The following is a 19,373-nucleotide window of genomic DNA, read 5'->3' as shown; positions in this document are numbered from 1 at the left end:
GAAAATAGTGAAGGACAGGGAAATCTGATGTGCTGCAGTTCGTGGGGTCACAAAGAGTCAGACATGACTTAGTAACTGAGCAACAACAACAACAACAAATTTTCAGAATAAATTCTTTAAACTCAACTAATAATTCAATTTTTCGATGAAGGCCTATAATAAACAATCTATTCTCATTTCAGTACCCAGAATGAAAACCTGCTTTATTCAACTGTATTTTCTTTGATGTAGTCTCATAGTAAGATACACTCTATAGCACAATGCAAACCAAACCTGAAAGTTAATGGTAACAGCTGAATGTCTTATAGCACTTTAGGCAAAATAGGACCAGCAGAACATAAAATTATTCAATGATTTTAGCAAGTATAAAACAAAACAAAAACAGTACTACAAAGGTTATATTCTGATAACCTTCTTATGAAAGAATCCTGCCAATAAACACTTTATGGATGATGGAATGCACAGCATTTATTTTTAGTAATAAGAAAAAAAAATAATTCATCTAATTACTTCTTAAGCAATTTATTAATGTAGCAGTAGGAAATGCTGGACTGGAAGAAACACAAGCTGGAATCAAGATTGCCGGGAGAAATATTAATAACCTCAGCTATGCAGATGACACCACCCAAATGGCAGAAAGTGAAGAGGAACTAAAAAGCCTTGATGAAAGTGAAAAAGGAGAGTGAGAAAGTTGGCTTAAAGCTCAACATTCAGAAAACAAAGATCATGGCATCCAGTCCCATCACTTCATTGCAAATAGATGGGGAAACAGTGGAAACAGTGTCAGACTTTATTTTGGGGGGTTCCAAAATCACTATAGATGGTGATTGCAGCCATGAAATTAAAAGACGCTTACTCCTTGGAAGAAAATTTATGACCAACCTGCAGAGCATATTCAAAAGCAGAGACATTACTTTGCCGACTAAGGTCCGTCTAGTCAAGGCTATGATTCTTCCAGTAGTCATGTATGGATGTGAGAGTTGGACTGTGAAGAAGGCTGAGAGCTGAAGAATTGATGCTTTTGAAGTGTGGTGTTGGAGAAGACTCTTGAGAGTCCTTGGACTGTAAGGAGATCCAACCAGTCCATTCTGAAGATCAACCCTGGGATTTCTTTGGCGGGAATGATGCTAAAGCTGAAACTCCAGTACTTTGGCCACCTCATGCGAAGAGTTGAGTCATTGGAAAAGACTCTGATGGTGGGAGGGATTGGGGGCAGGAGGAGAAGGGGACGACAGAGGATGAGATGGCTCGATGGCATCACTGACTCAATGGACTTGAGTCTGAGTGAACTCCGGGAGTTGGTGATGGACAGGGAGGCCTGGCATGCTGCGATTCATGGGGTCGCAAAGAGTCGGACACGACTGAGCTACTGAACTGAACTGAACTGAACTGAACTGAGGTGATGTCACCATAGTTTAAAGACGTGAGTATCTTCAATTTATTATGAATTCTATTTGGGGGTATTTCAAAACTGCATTTAAGGGAATTCCCTGGCAGCCCAGTGGTTGGGAACCCCAACATCTCACTGTTGAGGGCCTGGGTTCAATCCCTGGTTGGTGAACTAAATCCCATAGACTGCATGGTACAGCAAAAAAACAAACAAACAAACAAAAAAAAGCAAACCAAAAAAAAAAAATTGTCATTAAAAAATCACTCTGAAATGACACAGTAATAAGCAGATAATATTGTAAGCATCAGCACCTTCCAAAATTCTCATTTTGCTTCCAGCTGTTTTGGAAGTCCTCCCATAAATGAACAATTATTTTTTTAAAAAAAGAAAATACCAAGTGATGAATAATTTCCATTTTAATGAGATATAATTGATATATAACATTGTGTAATCTGTATAATGTCTTGACTTGATACATTTATATACTGCAATATGATTACTACTATAGCATTAGCCAACACCTCACATCGGTATCATTTCTTTCCTGTGGTGAGAATAATAATGATCTAATCCCTTAACAGCTTTTAAAATTTATAGTACAGTACAGCCAACCCTTAGTATCTATGTAAAGACTGGATTCAGGACCTCACTGTGGACACTGAAATCTACAGATGCTCATGTACCTCAAATAAAATGATATGGTACAGTTGACCTGCGTACCTGCAAGTTCTGCATCCACAGATTCAACCAACCAGGAACTGAACCATAGACTAATCCAAACACCAACTAAACACTGGTTGAATCCACCCTTGAGGAACCTATGGAAAAGGGGCCACTAGATTGTTGACTACAATCACTAAATTTTGTATTAAACCTCCAGAATGTTTTTTTATCTACTAACTTACAGTTTCTACATAATTTCTTAACTACAGCATTTCAGCAGAAAGAAATGAGTTCACTTTTACAGTATCTGCTATGTCATTCCTCTAAATGTTGGCAACAAAAGGTTTTTGGCACTTGCATCCATATTTTGATGAGATATTCACTCAGCAAAATCACTAGCAAAGGGATAGACTTCCAAATCTGGAAAAAAAACAGAAAAAAGACTGAATTTTCTAAAAAAAAAAAAAAATTTTAGATCAAATTGCCAACTGGATCATCGAAAAAGCAAGAGAGTTCCAGAAAAACATCTATTTCTGCTTTATTGACTATGCCAAAGCCTTTGACTGTGTGGATCACAAAAAACTGTGGAAAATTCTTCAAGAGATGGGACTACCAGACCACCTGACCTGCCTCTTGAGAAACCTGTATGCAGGTCAGGAAGCAACAGTTAGAACTGGACATGAAACAACAGACTGGTTCCAAATAGGAAAAGGAGTACGTCAGGCTGTGTATGGTCAACCTGCTTATTTAACTTCTATGCAGAGTACATCGTGAGAAACATTGGGCTGGAGGAAGCACAAGCTGGAATCAAGATTGCTGGGAGAAATATCAACAACCTCAGATATGCAGATGACACCACCCTTATGGCAGAAAGTGAAGAAGAACTAAAGAGCCTCTTGATGAAAGTGAAAAGAGAGTGAAAAAGTTGGCTTAAAGCTCAACATTCAGAAAACGAAGATCACAGCACCCGATCCCATCACTTCATGGGAAATAGATGGGGAAACAGTGGAAACAGTGTCAGACTTTATTTTTCTGGGCTCCAAAAACACTGCAGATGGTGACTGCAGCCATGAAATGAAAAGACACTTGCTCCTTGGAAGGAAAGTTATGACCAACCTAGACAGCATATTCAAAAGCAGAGACATTACTTTGCCAAAAAAGGTCTGTCTAGTGGCTCAGAGGTTAAAGCATCTGCCTCCAATGCGGGAGACCCAGGTTCGATCCCTGGGTTGGGAAGATCCCCTGGAGAAGGAAATGGTAACCCACTCCAGTATTCTTGCCTGGAGAATCCCATGGACAGAGGAGCCTGGCAGGCTGCAGTCCATCGGGTTGCAAAGAGTCAGACACGACTGAGCGACTTCACTTCTTCACAGTCAAAGCTATGGTTTTTCCAGTAGTCATGTATGGATGTGAGAGTTGGACTATAAAGAAAGCTGAGCACCGAAGAATTGATGCTTTTGAACTCTGGTGTTGGAGAAGACTCTTGAGAGTCCCTTGGACTGCAAGGAGATCCAACCAGTCCATCCTAAATATCAGTCCTAGGTGCTCATTGGAAGGACTGATGTTGAAGCTGAAACTCCAATACTTTGGCCACCTGATGCGAAGAGCTGACTCATTGGAAAAGACCCTGATGCTGGGAAAGATTGAGGGCAGGAAAAGGGGACAACAGAGGATGAGATGGTTGCATGGCATCACTGGGAGTTGGTGACAGACAGGGAGGCCTGGCATGCTGCGGTTCATGGGGTCACAAAGAGTCCGACTGGAGGACCGAACTGAACTGAATTTTCTAAAAATTTAAACTTTGTATTTAAAGTAAAGTAAAACGTATCGTAATACTTTGGATTTGTACCCAGCCTCTCTCTGTCCCCAGTTAAGGGGGTGAATTATGAAAACATCTTGTCTCCCACTCACTCCTCAATCAACTGCAGTCTGACTTCTGCCCCAGTACTCCTCTCAAGTCTTTCACGTTTTATAGTCTAAGATCTTTATCTCTTATCTACCAATCATATCCCAACCTGACCTCCCTGTAGTACCTAATGCTGCAGGCCTTCTCTCCTGCTGGAAACCATCTTCCCCCTTGCTTTTCCTGGCCTCACTCTCTTGTGATTTTACCCCAAGATCTGTGCTTATCCTTCTACATTCACTTTGCTTAATCCTTTTCCTATGCCAATCTTTTAAATGTCTCTTTTTTCAACACTTGGTCTCGGGGTAATGTCACCTACTCCTATTCACAAGTCTCAAGCATTAGCCACTTTTAAAATGTTTATTTCCCAAGTGTAGGATACAAATATCTGACTGCTTGCTAAACCTAAACGTCCCTTTGAAATGTGAAATTCAGCATGTCTAAACCTCCACTAGCTTTCCTCATGAGCCTAGAAACACTTCTCCTTGAAAGTCTATTTCAATCAAAACAATCAACAACCACCCAGTCACACGGAAGTAATCCTAGGTTTTGCTCTCCCTCAACCTCGCATCAAATCAAACACCAGATCGTGATTCTTACTTCCCTAAAGTTTCTCAAATTCATCTTTTCCACTACCCCACTGCAAAATACCAGACCAGATGAATCACAAGCTGGAATCAAGATCGCCAGAAGAAATATCAACACCTCAAATATGCAGATGATACCACCTGAATGGCAGAAAGCAAAGAAGAACTAAAGAGCTTCTTGATGAAGGTGAAAGACAAAAGTGAAAAAGCTGGCTTAAAACTCAACATTCAAAAAACTAAGATCGTGGCATCCAGTCCTATCATTTCATGGCAAAGAGATGGCAGGAAAATGGAAACAATGGCAGATTTTATCTTCCTAGGCTCCAAAATCACTGTGGACAGTGACTGCAGCCATGAAAAAGATGCTTGCTCCTCGGAAGAAAACAACAAACAACAAACCTAGACAGCATATTAAAAAACAGAGACATCACTTTGCTGACACAGGTCTATATAGCCAAAGCTATGGTTTTTCCAGTAGTCATATATGGATGTGAGAGATGGACCATAAAGAAGGTTGAGCACTGAAGAACTACTGTGGTGCTAGAGAAGACTCTTCAAGAGTCCTGTGGACAACAAGGAGCTCAAACTAGTCAATCCTAAAGGAAATCAACCCTGAATATTCACTGGAAGGACTGATGCTGAAGCTGAAGCTCCAGTACTTTAGTCTCCTGACGCAAAGATCCAACTCACTGGAAAAGACCCTGATGCTGGGAAATACTGAGGGCAGGAGGAGAAGGGGGCAACAGAGGATAGGTTGAATGGCATCACCGACTCAATGGACATGAACCTGGGCAAACTCCAGGAGATAGTGAGAGACAGGAAGGCCTGGCGTGCTGCAGTCCATGGGGTCGCAAAAAGGCAGACATGACTTAGTGACTGAACAACAATTATCCCCACTGCCATCGCCTTTCTTCAAGCATTCATCATTTCGTATCTTGGCCACAACAGCCTTCCTACTTCATATTCATTGCCTCCAGTGTCAATATCCTTTCCATTGCTGTCAGACTGAACTTTGCCAATTATAAACATATTGTCATTCAGAGCTTAAAATTCTCCCAACCTGAGGATAAAGTACTAAGCATAGCAATGACCTACCTATTCAGAATAATTACCCACCATGCCCACTGATGCTTCAGCAATATAGCAATATCTAATCTCCTAAAGATCTTCAACACATCATGTTGCATCAGAGCTGTATGAACTGACTCAACTATTGTTTCTGACTAAAATGCCTTTCTCTGTCTTACCACAATTCAAAATCCTGACCTTTCTACAAGAGTTAGTTATTCATTTATTGGTTAATTTATTCATTCATTTATTTTAGGCTTAAGATACAAAAGAGTCTGTCCAAAGAGAATACAGACTAGGCACAAGACAAGAAGTATTAATTAATATTAATAACAATAATAGCTAACACTTATTGAGCATGTAACAGGTGGTAAGCACTGTCCTAATGGGCCTCACATGAATTCATATTTAATCACCATGAGAGCTATGATATTGTATATAATAAGAAATACATATTTTGGTCTTCATCCTGGCTCCTGATACAGCACCATAGCAATAAAGATGAAAGAAACAACTTTTGTTAAAATATTTGATTTTTATCCATTTTCTGAAATAGTTCCAGGGAATCCACTGTGGTCCAGTGGTTAAGACTCTGTGCTTCCACTGCAGAGGGTGTGGGGTTGATCCCTGGTCAGAAAACTAAGATCCCACATGCTGCAAGGTGCCACCAAAAGAAAAAAAAATCTTGAACCATGAAATAGTTCCAGAGCAATAAAGGTAAAATGAGCATTTTTTGTTATTTCTACTGAGCTTCTTTCAGCTACAGCTGAATTTATGTTCATGAGGTAACTTCTAGAAAGTCCCTAAGGACATGCAGGCTGGGAACAGCGCAGGTGGATGCCAGGGGAATCTATCACATTGATTTGAGGGTTGGAACTTTCAGCCCTGCTCCACCAGCCTGCATGGAGGGGAAACGGACTGGTGCCTGAGTTAATGGCTAACAGTCAATGATTTACTCAACTGTGCCTACAGAATGAAGCACCCAAAAAAACCCCTAACTTAGCTGTTCAGAGAACTTCTAGGTTGGTAAACAAGTGGAGGTACTGAGAGGGTGGCAAGACTGTATATCCCTGATACCTTGCCCTATGCATCTCTGCTAGCTGGCTGTTCCAGAGTTGTATCCTTTTCTAATACCCTGGTAATCTATTAAGCAAACTGTTTTCCTGAGTTCTGTGAGTCATTCTAGCAAATAATCAAACCTGAGGGGGAGGTTGTGGGAACCTCCAAATTATAGCTGGTTGGTCAGAAACACAGGTGACAACCTGAACCTGCAGTTGGTATCTGAAGTAAGGAGGAGGGGAACAGTTTTGTGGGACTGAACCCTTAAACTGTGAGGTCCATGCTAACTCCAGGTAGTGTCATCACTGAACTGAAGGCCATCCAATTGGGGTCAAGTTGGAGAATTAATTGGTATAGGAAAAACACCCACCCATCCAGTATCAGAAATGAAGTGGTGGGAACAGCAGTAAAGGAAACAGAGTTTTCTTTACACAAATCTGAGGTGGTATAATGAAAATCCCCACTCCGGAGATGAGGAGTATCTTGCCTAAGGCTAATATCTATGAAATGGGGGGAAACTGGGATTCAATCCTAGGAACCTGACTCCAATCCAAGTGGACAAGTATGATTAGTGAGTGTCACTTCTGCACTGTGCATACACTTCTACTGTTACATGAGTCACCTAGTAGGATAATCTTTTCACCATTACATTCTTCACTCTTTAAAGACAAGAGAACATGCATTATTCATTCACATATCCCCAACACTATCATGCTAAAGGTACTCAATAAAAATTTAATTAACAAAGCACTGAAAATCATTTCTAAAATGAATCTCAGCAAACTAATTTTACTTATTATGATACAGGCCTTTGACCCTCTTAGTTTAGTAACACTTCATATCAAGCATGAATGCCCTCTTGATTTCTGGATCTTGACCCCTACTACAACCTAGCTGAAGGAGAGCATCTTATTAAACTCATTAACAATGAGGTCAATAAGACTGGTAAAAGTTACTAAGGTCTATTTCCCGGTAACAGGCAGCAAAGCTTCAAGACAGTGGAATAAGCATCCAACAGTAAAATATGGGATGTTCATTAGCAATAAAAGGCTTTTAGAGCAAGAGATCTTTTTGGCAAACCATTTTCAAGTGACTCCATGTAAGCAGAGTGCTCTTCTCAGATCAGCATTATACAAAAAGATGCCTTAGCAGCTAAGAACCCGTTTTCTTAGAAAAGGAATCAGTCGCTGCAGTTCAAGGTTTCCAATGTTACAAATCCTTACATTTTCTTATAACGTCTTCATATACCTAACATCTATATACCTAATCTAATCAGTGATGTCAACAAAGATGATACAAAGAAAGACAAGTGATGTGACAAAATGATCAGTGCTCATACGGAAATTTTTTCAGGAAAAAAATACTAGTTTTAGTGTTACAGCTAGTATATTTTCCATTTCTCATAAACATTTCAGAAGGACAAGGTTTAGGGCAAATTGCTTAGGCTTAATTTCGGATCTGTCACCTAATAACAACCCTCCTGTGCCTAATAGTTTATCTAAAACATGGGGTTAATAAAGCTACTTACGCCTCAACAGTGGAGGGCTACAGTCCATGGGGTCACAAAGAGTCAGACACAACTGAGCAACTAACACTACACTACATCTCAACAGAGTTGTACTGAGGAGGTACACCATGTAGGACACTCTCTTTAAATGATGGTTGCTATCATAACTATTGCTCATAGTAACAGTTGGGGAAGTTGCTATTGTTCTTTCCAACAAGAATGGAGAGATCCCCTTGAATGTTCAGAATACGGAGTAGAAAACACAGAAAAACCTCATCATAGAACTTAACACAGTTGACATTTATAGAATACTCCACCCAACAACTGCAGAATACATGTTCCTTACAAGTACTTTTGGAACATTCACCAAAATAGGACATGTCTTGGGTAAGTAAGTCTCAACAACTTAAAAAGATTCAAATCTCAGAGTATGTTCTCTGCTCAAAATGAAATTAAAAATCAGATTAAGAAAGATATCTAAAAATTGTGCATGTATCTGGAAATTAAACAATGTATTTCTGAAGAACTCACGTGTCACAAAAGAAATAACATGGAAAATTAGAATATACATTTCAAATTTATGAGCGCACAAAAGATCAAGTTTTTATGGGTACAGCTAAAGCAGAAGTTAGAAGGAAATTATAATCTTAAAAATTAAAAGATTTTAGGGAAAAAATATTAGCAAAAAAATGTTTTTAAAAATCTTCCCATGAAGAAACTAGACAAACAAGTTAAATCCAAAGAACAAAAAAAGGAAATAAAAAAGAAAACAAAAGGAATCAACAGAAGAAAAAACAGAAAAACAATAGAGAAATGAATGTGCCCCAAATTTGGTTCTATGGGGAAGAATGAAAATCAATAAAATAATATACTTCAAGCTAGGCTGATAAAAAAAATAACACAAGGGAGAATATATAAATTACCAGTATCAGAAATAAAAGCAGATCATAGAGATTCTAAAGACATTAAAAATAAACTGAAGATTCCTTGAAAGACAAAGATCACCAAAAAATGACTCAAGAGGAAATAAAAACAATAATAAACAGAGTAACATAGCATCTACTAAAGAAATTAAATTATACCACTGGTCAGAATCTGCCTGCAACTCAGGAGACCTGGGTTCAATACCTGGGTCAGGAAGATCCCCTGGAGAAGGGCATGGCAACTCACTCCAATATTCTTGCCTGGAGAATTCCAGGGACAGAGGAGCCTGGTGGGCTACACTCCATGGAGTCGCAAAGAGTCATACAATGACTGAGCAACTAACGCTTTCACTTTCTTTTCAAAGTTAAAAGGGCTTCCCAAGTAGTGCAGTGGTAAAGAATCTGCCTCCCAATGTAAGAGACATGGATTCGATCCCTGGGTTGAGAAGATCCCCTGGAGTAGGAAATGGCAACACATGCCAGTATTTTTGTCTGTGAAATGCCACAGACAGAGAAGCCTGGCGGGCAACAGTCCATGTGGTCAAAAAAATAAAGCACAACTGAGCGACTGAGTACAAAGTTAGAAACCATCTTCTTATTTTACATTAACTTAAATCAGTTTCACATTTAATGGAGCTAAGTACTACAAGTGAATCTAATTTAATCTTTTTAATTCATATGAAATGATGTTAAATAGTTTTTTTTTTGCCTCAAATAGTATTTTTCTAATTACTAAGAAATCTTATGGTACTTATCACTCAGTCACTCAATATCATCAATTTTTAAAACTATAAAAATAACAATAATAAAAATCCACTCATATATTCTTTACATTTATGTAAATATAAATTCCAGTACTTTTGCAAGATAAACAACAGTATTGGAATTTATACATTTACATAATTAGATGTATGTGTATAGCATATGAAGCCTAACTGAGCGATGATAAGTTTTTGTAATATGAAAATGATTAAGTGGTTTCTGTATTTGTTCACTGCACTGATGCTTGCTTTTACTTTACTTTTTGCATATTACAGTACATGAAGCAACAAGCATTTTTAAATTTCGGAGAGAGGGAGCACTAAACAGAATAGGAGAAATTCCTATTACTCAAACAGAACATTTCATTCTGATTTCATACAATTGATGCTGTTAGAATTCAAATTATTTTCCACAGTAACGTTCTTCCTTCATTTACAAAAACGGTGTTTTACATACTAACACTGCTTAAGAACTTAAGAATTTCACAGAAACCCTAATTTTGTTCATCTAATATTAAAATAATTGTATGCTGCTGCTGCTGCTGCTAAGTCGCTTCAATCGTGTCCGACCCTGTGCAACCCCATAGATGGCCCACCAGGGTCCCCTGTCCCTGGGATTCTCCAGGCAAGAACACTGGAGTGGGTTGCGATTTCCTTCTCCGAAAATAATTGTGTAACCTTACTGGTAAGTCAAACAACACAATCATATAATATTATATAGGTAAAAAGAAACTATAACAACCAGTTATTACTTGGAAACTTTTTCACTATTATTTTCTAAAGATATATTTCTGTGCTCTTTCTTTTTGGTTTTATATGCCTTTGACTGTGTGGATCACAATAAACTGTGGAAAATTCTTCAAGAGATGGGAATACCAGACCACCTGACCTGCCTCTTGAGAAACCTGTATGCAGGTCAGGAAGCAACAGTTAGAACTGGACATGGAACAACAGACTGGTTCCAAACTGGGAAAGGAGTACATCAAGGCTGTATACTGTCACCCTGCTTATTTAACTTCTATGCAGAGTACATCATGAGAAACACTGGACTGGAAGAAGCACACGCTAGAATCAAGACTGCCGGAAGAAATATCTGTAACTTCAGATATGTAGATGACACCACCCTTATGGCAGAAAGTGAAGAGGAACTAAAGAGCCTGTTGAGGAAAGTGAAAGAGGAGAGTGAAAAAGTTGGCTTAAAGCTCAACATTCAGAAAACTAACATCATGGCATCCGGTCCCATCACTTCATGGGAAATAGATGGGGAAACAGTGGAAACAGTGGCTGACTTTATTTTTCTGGGCTCCAAAAACACTGCAGATGGTAACTGCAGCCATGAAATGAAAAGATGGTTAACTCCTTGGAAGGAAAGTTATGACCAACCTAGACAGCATATTCAAAAGCAGAGACATTACTTTGTCAACAAAGGTCCGTCTAGTCAAGGCTATGGTTTTTCCAGTGGTCATGTAGGGATGCGAGAGTTGGACTATAATGAAAGCTGAGCACCGAAGTATTGATGCTTTTGAACTGTGGTATTGGAGAAGACTCTTGAGAGTCCCTTGGACTGCAAGGAGATCCAACCAGTCCATCCTAAAGGAGATCAGTCCTGGGTGTTCATTGGAAGGACTGATGTTGAAGCTGAAACTCCAATACTTTGGCCACCTGATGCGAAGAGCTGACTCATTGGAAAAGACTCTGATGCTGGGAAAGATTGAGGGCAGGAGGAGAAGGGAACAACAACAGAGGATGAGATGGTTGCATGGCATCACCAACTCAATGGACATGGGTTGGGTGAACTCCAGAAGTTGGTGATAGACAAGGAGGCCTGGCGTGCTGCAGTTCATGGGGTCACAAAGAGTTGGACATGACCAAGCGACTGAACTGAACTGAATCATACATATATAAAAGAAAAGTTTTTGATTTAGATTTAATATTTCTATTAAGTATGGGCTTCCCTGGTGGCTCAGAGGTTAAAGTGTCTGCCTGCAATGCAGGAGACCTAGGTTCGATTCCTGGGTTGGGAAGGTCCCCTGGAGAAGGAAATGGCAAGAGTTGGACACAATTGAGCAACTGAACTGAATCATACATATATAAAAGAAAAGTTTTTTATTTAGATTTAATATTTCTATTAAGTATGTTGATACTTTACAGGTACTATTACAGGTTTCTAAAATAAATTTCTATATAATTTTACTAGCTGTTTTTTTCAACTGACTTTAATCTTACATATTCACTGGAAGGACTGATTTTGAAGCTGAAGCTCCAATACTTTGGCCACCCGATGCAAAGAACTGACTCACTGGAAAAGACCCTGATGCTAGGATTGAAGGCAGCAGGAGAAGGGGACAACAGAGTATGAGATGATTGGATGGCAGCACCGACTGGATGGACATGAATTTGAGAAAGCTCCAGGAGTTGGTGATGGACAGGAAGGCCTGGCGTACTGCAGTACACGGGGTCGCAAAGAGTTGAACATGACAGAGCGACTACACAGAATCTTACATATGCATTTTACAAATACTGTTTTTAACTCTAAAGATCATTTGATTATCTGAAGAATTTTATTGCTTTTTATTGCTATTTAAGGAATTACACTGGCATTAAAGAAAAAATAGTAGAAAACAATATATGAAAAGAACAAAAAGATCCTACCTGTTTTAACCTCATGAAGAAAGTCTCCGTGAAAGTTTTTCTGCTGAAATACCAAAATCGTTCATTTGCAGGGTACACACGTACTACTGTCTCCAGGAGAAAGCGGACTGGCTCCACCACCTCTGTGACTACCATATCCACTGCCACGGTCATGTATACTCGTTTATCTGCAGTAGAAATGTTCTGTGTTTTATGCTAATTTTATTACTACTTGATTGAGAAAACAAAGTTAAAGAACTTAGGTTCTTTATACTCATGTTACCCTCTATGTTTAAGTGTTTTACTGACACACAGATTGACAAAGTAATTAAGTTTCCCAAGTACACTTCTCAATTCTCCTAATCCCATCTTAATGAAAAGGCTAAATCTTCTCTGACAATTTTAATTTTTCCTTCCCAAAATCAGGCCCTTAATATAAAAAACAAAAGTTTTGAATGTCCTTTACACTATCTATCAGGTTGCCCCCCCAAAACAAACAAACAAACAAACACTAGAAATAGAAAATCACAAAAATTTTCCCTTTCATTCAATAAAAAAAAGATACTAGAAATTATTAGGTTTGTTTGATGAGTTGCATGGGAAGGAATGTCAAATCAGAAGAGACTCTCAACCTTCACTTCATTCAATTTGCTTGCAAAATTTTTATTAAAATGATTTTCTCAATGTTGTATGCTTTAAAGGAAGTCTCTGGGGATTTGTTAGTACCCACAATGTCCATAATATATATTAACCCTCAGGAAAATCACTCACCAAAGCTCTAATGAAATAGCTCTGTGTAATATATATATATATACTCTCTGCATACATAATGTACAAAATATTCTCTGCATACATAACATATAAAATATACATACTATAAATATACGACAAATATATGTATACTATTTATAGTATATATATATACTACAAATATATGTAATTTTCAAATATATACTCTATATATAGTGAAAGTCTCTCAGTCGTGTCTGACTCTTTGCAACCCCATGGACTATACAGTCCATGGAATTCTCCAGGCCAGAATACTGGAGTGGGTAGCCTTCCACTTCTCCAAGGGATCTTCCCAACACAGGGATCAAACCCAGGTTTCTGACATTGCAGGCTGATTCTTTACCAGCTGAGCCACAAGGAAAGCCTATACTCTATATATAGCACACAAAATACTCTATATATACTATATATATATACACACACACACTGTACAATACACAATATATATATACTATACAATATACTATATATATATATATATATATATATATATATATATATATATATATACACACACACTATAAATATACTCCAGCATTCTTGCCTGGGAAATCCCATGGACAGAGGAGCCTGGCAGGCTACAGTTCACAGGGTCGCAAAGAGTTGGACACAACTTTGTGCCTAAGCAGGCACCCCACTCCAGTACTCTTGCCTGGAAAATCCCATAGATGGAGGAGCCTGGTAGGCTGCAGTCCATGGGGTCGCGAAGAGTCAGGCACGACTGAGCAACTTCACTTTCGCTTTTCACTTTCATGCATTGGAGAAGGAAATGGCAACCCACTCCAGTGTTCCTGCCTGGAGAATCCCAGGGATAGTGGGCTCCTGTCTATGGGGTCGCACAGAGTCGGACACGACTGAAGTGACTTAGCAGTAGCAGCACATACTATAAATGTATATGTATCAGAGCCTTGGCAACTGCTTTTTTAGACAACAGTATACTATTGTAAGTAAACATTTCAGCTACCATTTAAAACGCTTACTTGCTATAGCCTCCTTTAAATTTTAATCTAGAATCTTCTAGGCCAGTGTCTATTGGTTTTCTTTAGTTTCACTATGATAGGCTGATGGACAACTGGGAGTTGGTGATAGACAAGGAAGCCTGATGTGCTGCAGTCCATGGGTCACAAAGAATTGGACACAGCTGAGCAACTGAACTGAACTGATGATAGACTGATATGGACTTAATTTACCCTTTCGAAATTCACTGGGCTTTTTGAACCTGTGGCTTCATTATTCCACAGAACTGCATTGTTTATTTTTAAATTACTTTTAAAATTTAAAAATTTATTTCATCTGCAATTTTCAGTTCTCAGTTAAAAGGAAAGTTCAAATAATCAAGCCTACCATTAGAAGAAACCTTCAAGAATTTCTTTTTAACCACTATACAACATTTAAAATCACCCACTATACTTCTATTAATATAATTAAACTCAACAAAAGATGTATTACGTTTGTACTAAATGCAAGCATTCTATATGCCAAGTCAAGAGAAACTTGGATTCTCTCAACATTGTATCAGGATGTTATTTTGATATAGAATTATATAGTTTAACTGAACAAATGAATTTTTAAAGACATTATTTTTAATTGACAACCAAATAGGTGTTAAAATACAAAATGAACCTGAACTATGTTACATTAAAAACAGATAAAAACTGCTTTTATAAGTTATTGTCTGAAATTTCTGTACTTTATTCTTCAAAATTATCAGCTAGCTTATTTTTTCCATTTTCATGTTGATTTTCTGAATGATTAAAAGGAAGAAGTTTATAGACTGGTATTCACAAGTCTGTATCCAGAAATAACATACTGTGGGTGTAAAGATTATTTATTCCTAATATATGAAAACCTAAACTTTACATAGTCATCATTATTTTTCTCTTTTTAGCCCTCATCTTGAAATAGCTGGATGTGTGATCAAATGCTTTATGGAAGTGGTAAATACTCCTGTTAAATTCAAGAATAATTATCATTTACTGTTCTTCATTAATATCTTTCCATATCCATATTCACTAATGCTCCTGTCTTTAACTAAAAGTCTATTGTGGATATAAAGTAAATAATATAAAACTAAAGATCAAGCAAACTGATCCATATTTTCTCAATATAAATTATTGTGTTGAATCACAGTAAAGCATTTAGTAGAAGATTATAACTCATGAAGGGCTTCCCTGGTTGGTAAAGAATCCACCTACAATGCAGGAGACCCTGGTTCGACTCCTGGATTCGGAAGATCCTCTGGAGAAAGCTACCCACTCTAGTATTCTTGGACTTCCCTGGTGGCTCAGCTGGTAAAGAATCTGCCTGCAATGCAGGAGACCTGGGTTCAATCCCTGGGCTGGGAAGATCCCCTGGAGAAGTGAATAGCTACCCACTCCAGTATTCTGGCCTGGAGAATTCCACGGACAGTGTAGTCAATGGGGTCTCAAAGAGCCAGACACAGTTGAACAACTTTCACTATAACTCCATGAGATGAAACTAAATTTTAGTTTAAAGGCAGACAGTAGAGAAGAAAATAACAAAAAACCACATGGGCAATGAACAGATATCTAGATAAAGTAGGAATAAAAAGAAAAACAATGAGAAACATGAAAAATGAGCCTATCTATCATGTATAAATTGTTTAACAGTAGACATATTAAACAAAATGAAAAAATAAAAAGCTTGAAAAAAAATATTTGCCACAAATGAAATATTTTTTTTATACAAATGAAATCTTAAATATACATTACTAAATTCCCAAAGGTCAAAAGACTGGAATAAACAATTAGTAAATTTAAATATATATATATAGAGACAAATATAAGTAATCTGTAATATGAAGAAAAAAAGTTAAAATAGATATCAAAGATATGCAAAAATTCTAGAGTTTTCTTTCATCATTTCTTTCATATTCTGTCTTTTCCCCTACAAATAAAACAACCCTATTATGACACATGAAACACTAAGCCCAAATACTTTCCTAAATAATGTAATAAAATTAATCCACATATCCTTAGAGGGCTTTCTTCTGAATAGTGGAAGTTATCCTCATTGATACATAAAGTATAAAAAGAAAAATAACTCCATTTAAAATAAGTACCAGAATATTTTTTAAACATGGCAAAACAATATTGTCCATAGTACAAATTTTATAATAAATATTGAGTAATCTTTTAGGAAAAGTCACCTTTTGGGGTTTCTTCATTAAGTGCCAGAAATATTGGTGCATTGGGGTTCCACATGCCAGTGATAACATAAGCTCTCCCATCACAGCTCTTTCCCATGGATTCCTATGACATTTCAAACAGAAATCACTGAGAATATTTACACCCCAAAAATCATCATTTTAACTTATGTCTTACTTAGAGCAATCCAATTAATTAAATTTGAATTTACACTCAGGGCATTTATTTTCTTGGTAAATTTTTTTCACTCTACAGAAGCATTTGTTTAAATATTAAATTCTCCTGCAGCTTCCTCCAGCATTTCTATTTAGAGACACATACTCTAGGATAAAAGGTATGCACTTAAATGCTGACTCACAAAAACATAGTATTGGTATGAAGTTATATTTAACTTTATCTTAGGCTGGTTGTCAAAATAGCGCATACACAGACATACAAGGATATATGAAGTGAGAATTAAGCTAATCACAGGAAAATATTAAAATTTGTCTTCTAATGTTCTAATTTTTAATATATTCTTAAAATAACTAATTTCCTTTGTCACAATTAACACCTTTAAAGTTAATACTTTTCTATTGTCTATATGCCAGATATATGGACACTTTCTTACAATCATAAATCAATATTAGGAGACTAATACTGGTTTGTATCTATACCCAAGATTGTTAACTATCTTCCTCTACCCTTATATTTATTCTCCTTCTTCCAATCTCTCCTTCTCTTCTCTTCTTCCTCTTCACTTCCTCCACCCCTTAAGACTTTTACCAAGCCAGCTCTTGATTCTCATGAAAGCAGAAACTTCTATAGTGAAAGCAAGGCCACATTCAGTTGTGTATATGTATGTGTATGTGGTGTGGGGGAGCTTAGAGGTTGTCCATGGGAGAAAAGCACACAGTATACAAATATAAGCATTAGCAAAAGAATACAATACGTTCAATTTTCTGTACCAATTTCCTCATATTATGAATGGAGAGAGCTAAAAAGGTCAGGCTAAAAGACAAAAAAGTTTTTTTCAGTATTTCCCACACACAGATGCTTCTCTGAATCCTTATGAAACTATTTCAGTCAGTTGGTAATTACTATGTACAGTTTTCTACTGTACTGGTGATAGCTCACTGATCAGTGTAAAGCAAAGGAGAAAAACGCTCAAGATCATGTAAAGGAAATCCACTCAGTACCTCCAACGCACTTATACATTCATATTCATTCTCTTTCCCTGTCTCCCTCCCTCCCTTCCATGTGCCTATCCTCTCTCTCTATGTCTAATTAGACTCCCATTCAGAGCAAGAATGACCTCAAAATATCTAGTTCATTTCTGGACAAGAGCTTATGCTATGCTTGAGTTCAAAAAATGAGCTAGGCCAATCAAATTCTTTCTTTCAATTAACAAATACCAAGGAAAGTGGGCAGTCAGCTGTAGGGCTGAAAGGTTTTGATACGAAAATGACAGATCACATGCAAAATGAAGTTATAACTGAATTTAGGGTAGGGGAAAATAAATAAAGAACAGCAGAGTATTAGTAAAGTGCTAAAATGTTAAGCAAGAAACGGAGAAAACAAACACACAAAAAAATCCTTAAAAATAATGAATCATATAGTCAAAAAACAAAGGCACATACAAAGGAGGTGAGTTGAAGGGGCAAAGAGTGGGGAACCTAGAGAGAAGGGCAGAGAAGAGACAGAGAGGAACAGAAAGGGCAAGGAGGGAAAAGGGAGAAGAGGGGAAAAAAGGAGAGGCGGGCAATGGAGGGAGGAAGGGAGAGGGAGAGAGAAGAAGGTGCAGAAAGAGAAAAGGGAGCAGAGCACCAGAGGCTGTGAGAACAAGGGCAGCTCCTAAGAAAGAGGCTCACTGAAAGAGCAAGCCCATGCGGGGAGGGTAGGCAGACAGGAAGAGACCAGAGACCACTGTTCAGGGTCAGGTCTAATTTCATCAAGGTCAATAACCTCTTTTGTTCTTCAGGTGCTCTAAGTGAATCTTTGTTCGCTGTAAGCAAAACAGCCTAACCAAATCAAACATATTTTTATTTCTTTTGAGTCTTCATAACCACAAAAATATTATCTCATACATTAAAAGCCTTCAATAAAAGTTTCTCCTCGAGTCACTTCTGTTATTGCACTAGATATTTCTATTACATAGCCTGGCTTGCTCCCATGCCCTTATGAAGAGACTTTCACAATCTCTGCTCTAGAGTTCTTTCCTGGCTCCTCTGCAGGCGTTCCCTCCCCTAAGAAGGCTGACGAGATTAGGGACATCAGGGAAAGACATCTGGACAACAAATACCTCTGCCCCGAAGAGGCCAGGCTGGAACCACCAGATGCCCTCCTCTTAAGAAAATAAACCAGGAAATATAAACAAAATACACCACTTCGCAATGGAACATAAGCTGAAAAATCACATACAAAGCTGTGAATGAACTACTGTCAAGTTATGAGCAAGCTGAAGCTATAAGGTCAAGTAGGGACAGCAGGGTAAAGCACACAAATATTATCAGGAGAAGGAGATAACACACAAAGAAAGAAAGAAACATAAGTTCTCACTAATCCATTCATTCCTTAAGCAAATATGAGCCTACTATGAGTTACGCTCTATGCCCGTGAGTATCCGGCAAAGAAAACAAGAGAATGGTCCTGACTTTACGGAGTTGACAGGCTAATGATTTCCAAACAGCAGTTTGTGACCCATTTGTGGATCATAAAATCAAGTTAGTGGATTATGATCACACTTTTTAATCAAGTAGAAGAAAAAAAAACAGATTTCATCAAACATGAATTATTTCATAAATTTCACTATTTCTTAAATTTCATAATTTAAGAATTATTTCATAAAAATTTTACTTCAGCTTTTTTAACATTTATAAGTGTATTAGATTACAATGTAAATTTTATTTCTGTGAGTCCAACTACTGGCCTAGTGTCTCAATAGTT

At 37.7% G+C, this 19,373-nt stretch overlaps 1 protein-coding gene across 6 annotated transcripts in view; it reads right to left on the bottom strand.

Annotated features, from left to right (window-relative positions):
• Nucleotides 1-19,373, bottom strand: part of RABGAP1L (RAB GTPase activating protein 1 like) — a 726,983-nt gene that overhangs the window by 570,573 nt on the left and 137,037 nt on the right. For all 6 annotated transcript variants that reach the window (XR_011247784.1, XM_069546100.1, XM_069546103.1 and 3 more), the window contains exons 9-10: nucleotides 16,451-16,553; nucleotides 12,514-12,680 (exon numbers count right to left, since the gene is read on the bottom strand). Coding sequence is in view for 5 of the 6 variants with exons in the window: in XM_069546100.1 (XP_069402201.1) it covers nucleotides 12,514-12,680; nucleotides 16,451-16,553 (270 nt within the window). In the remaining variant the exon portion in view is untranslated. The remainder of the gene's footprint in view (nucleotides 1-12,513; nucleotides 12,681-16,450; nucleotides 16,554-19,373) is intronic.

The sequence above is a fragment of the Ovis canadensis genome, chromosome 12, assembly GCF_042477335.2.
Source record: "Ovis canadensis isolate MfBH-ARS-UI-01 breed Bighorn chromosome 12, ARS-UI_OviCan_v2, whole genome shotgun sequence".
In the NCBI taxonomy this organism is placed as follows: Eukaryota; Metazoa; Chordata; class Mammalia; order Artiodactyla; family Bovidae; genus Ovis; species Ovis canadensis.
The sequence above is the reverse complement of the archived record's forward strand: the minus strand, read 5'-3'. Positions and strand labels throughout refer to the sequence as shown.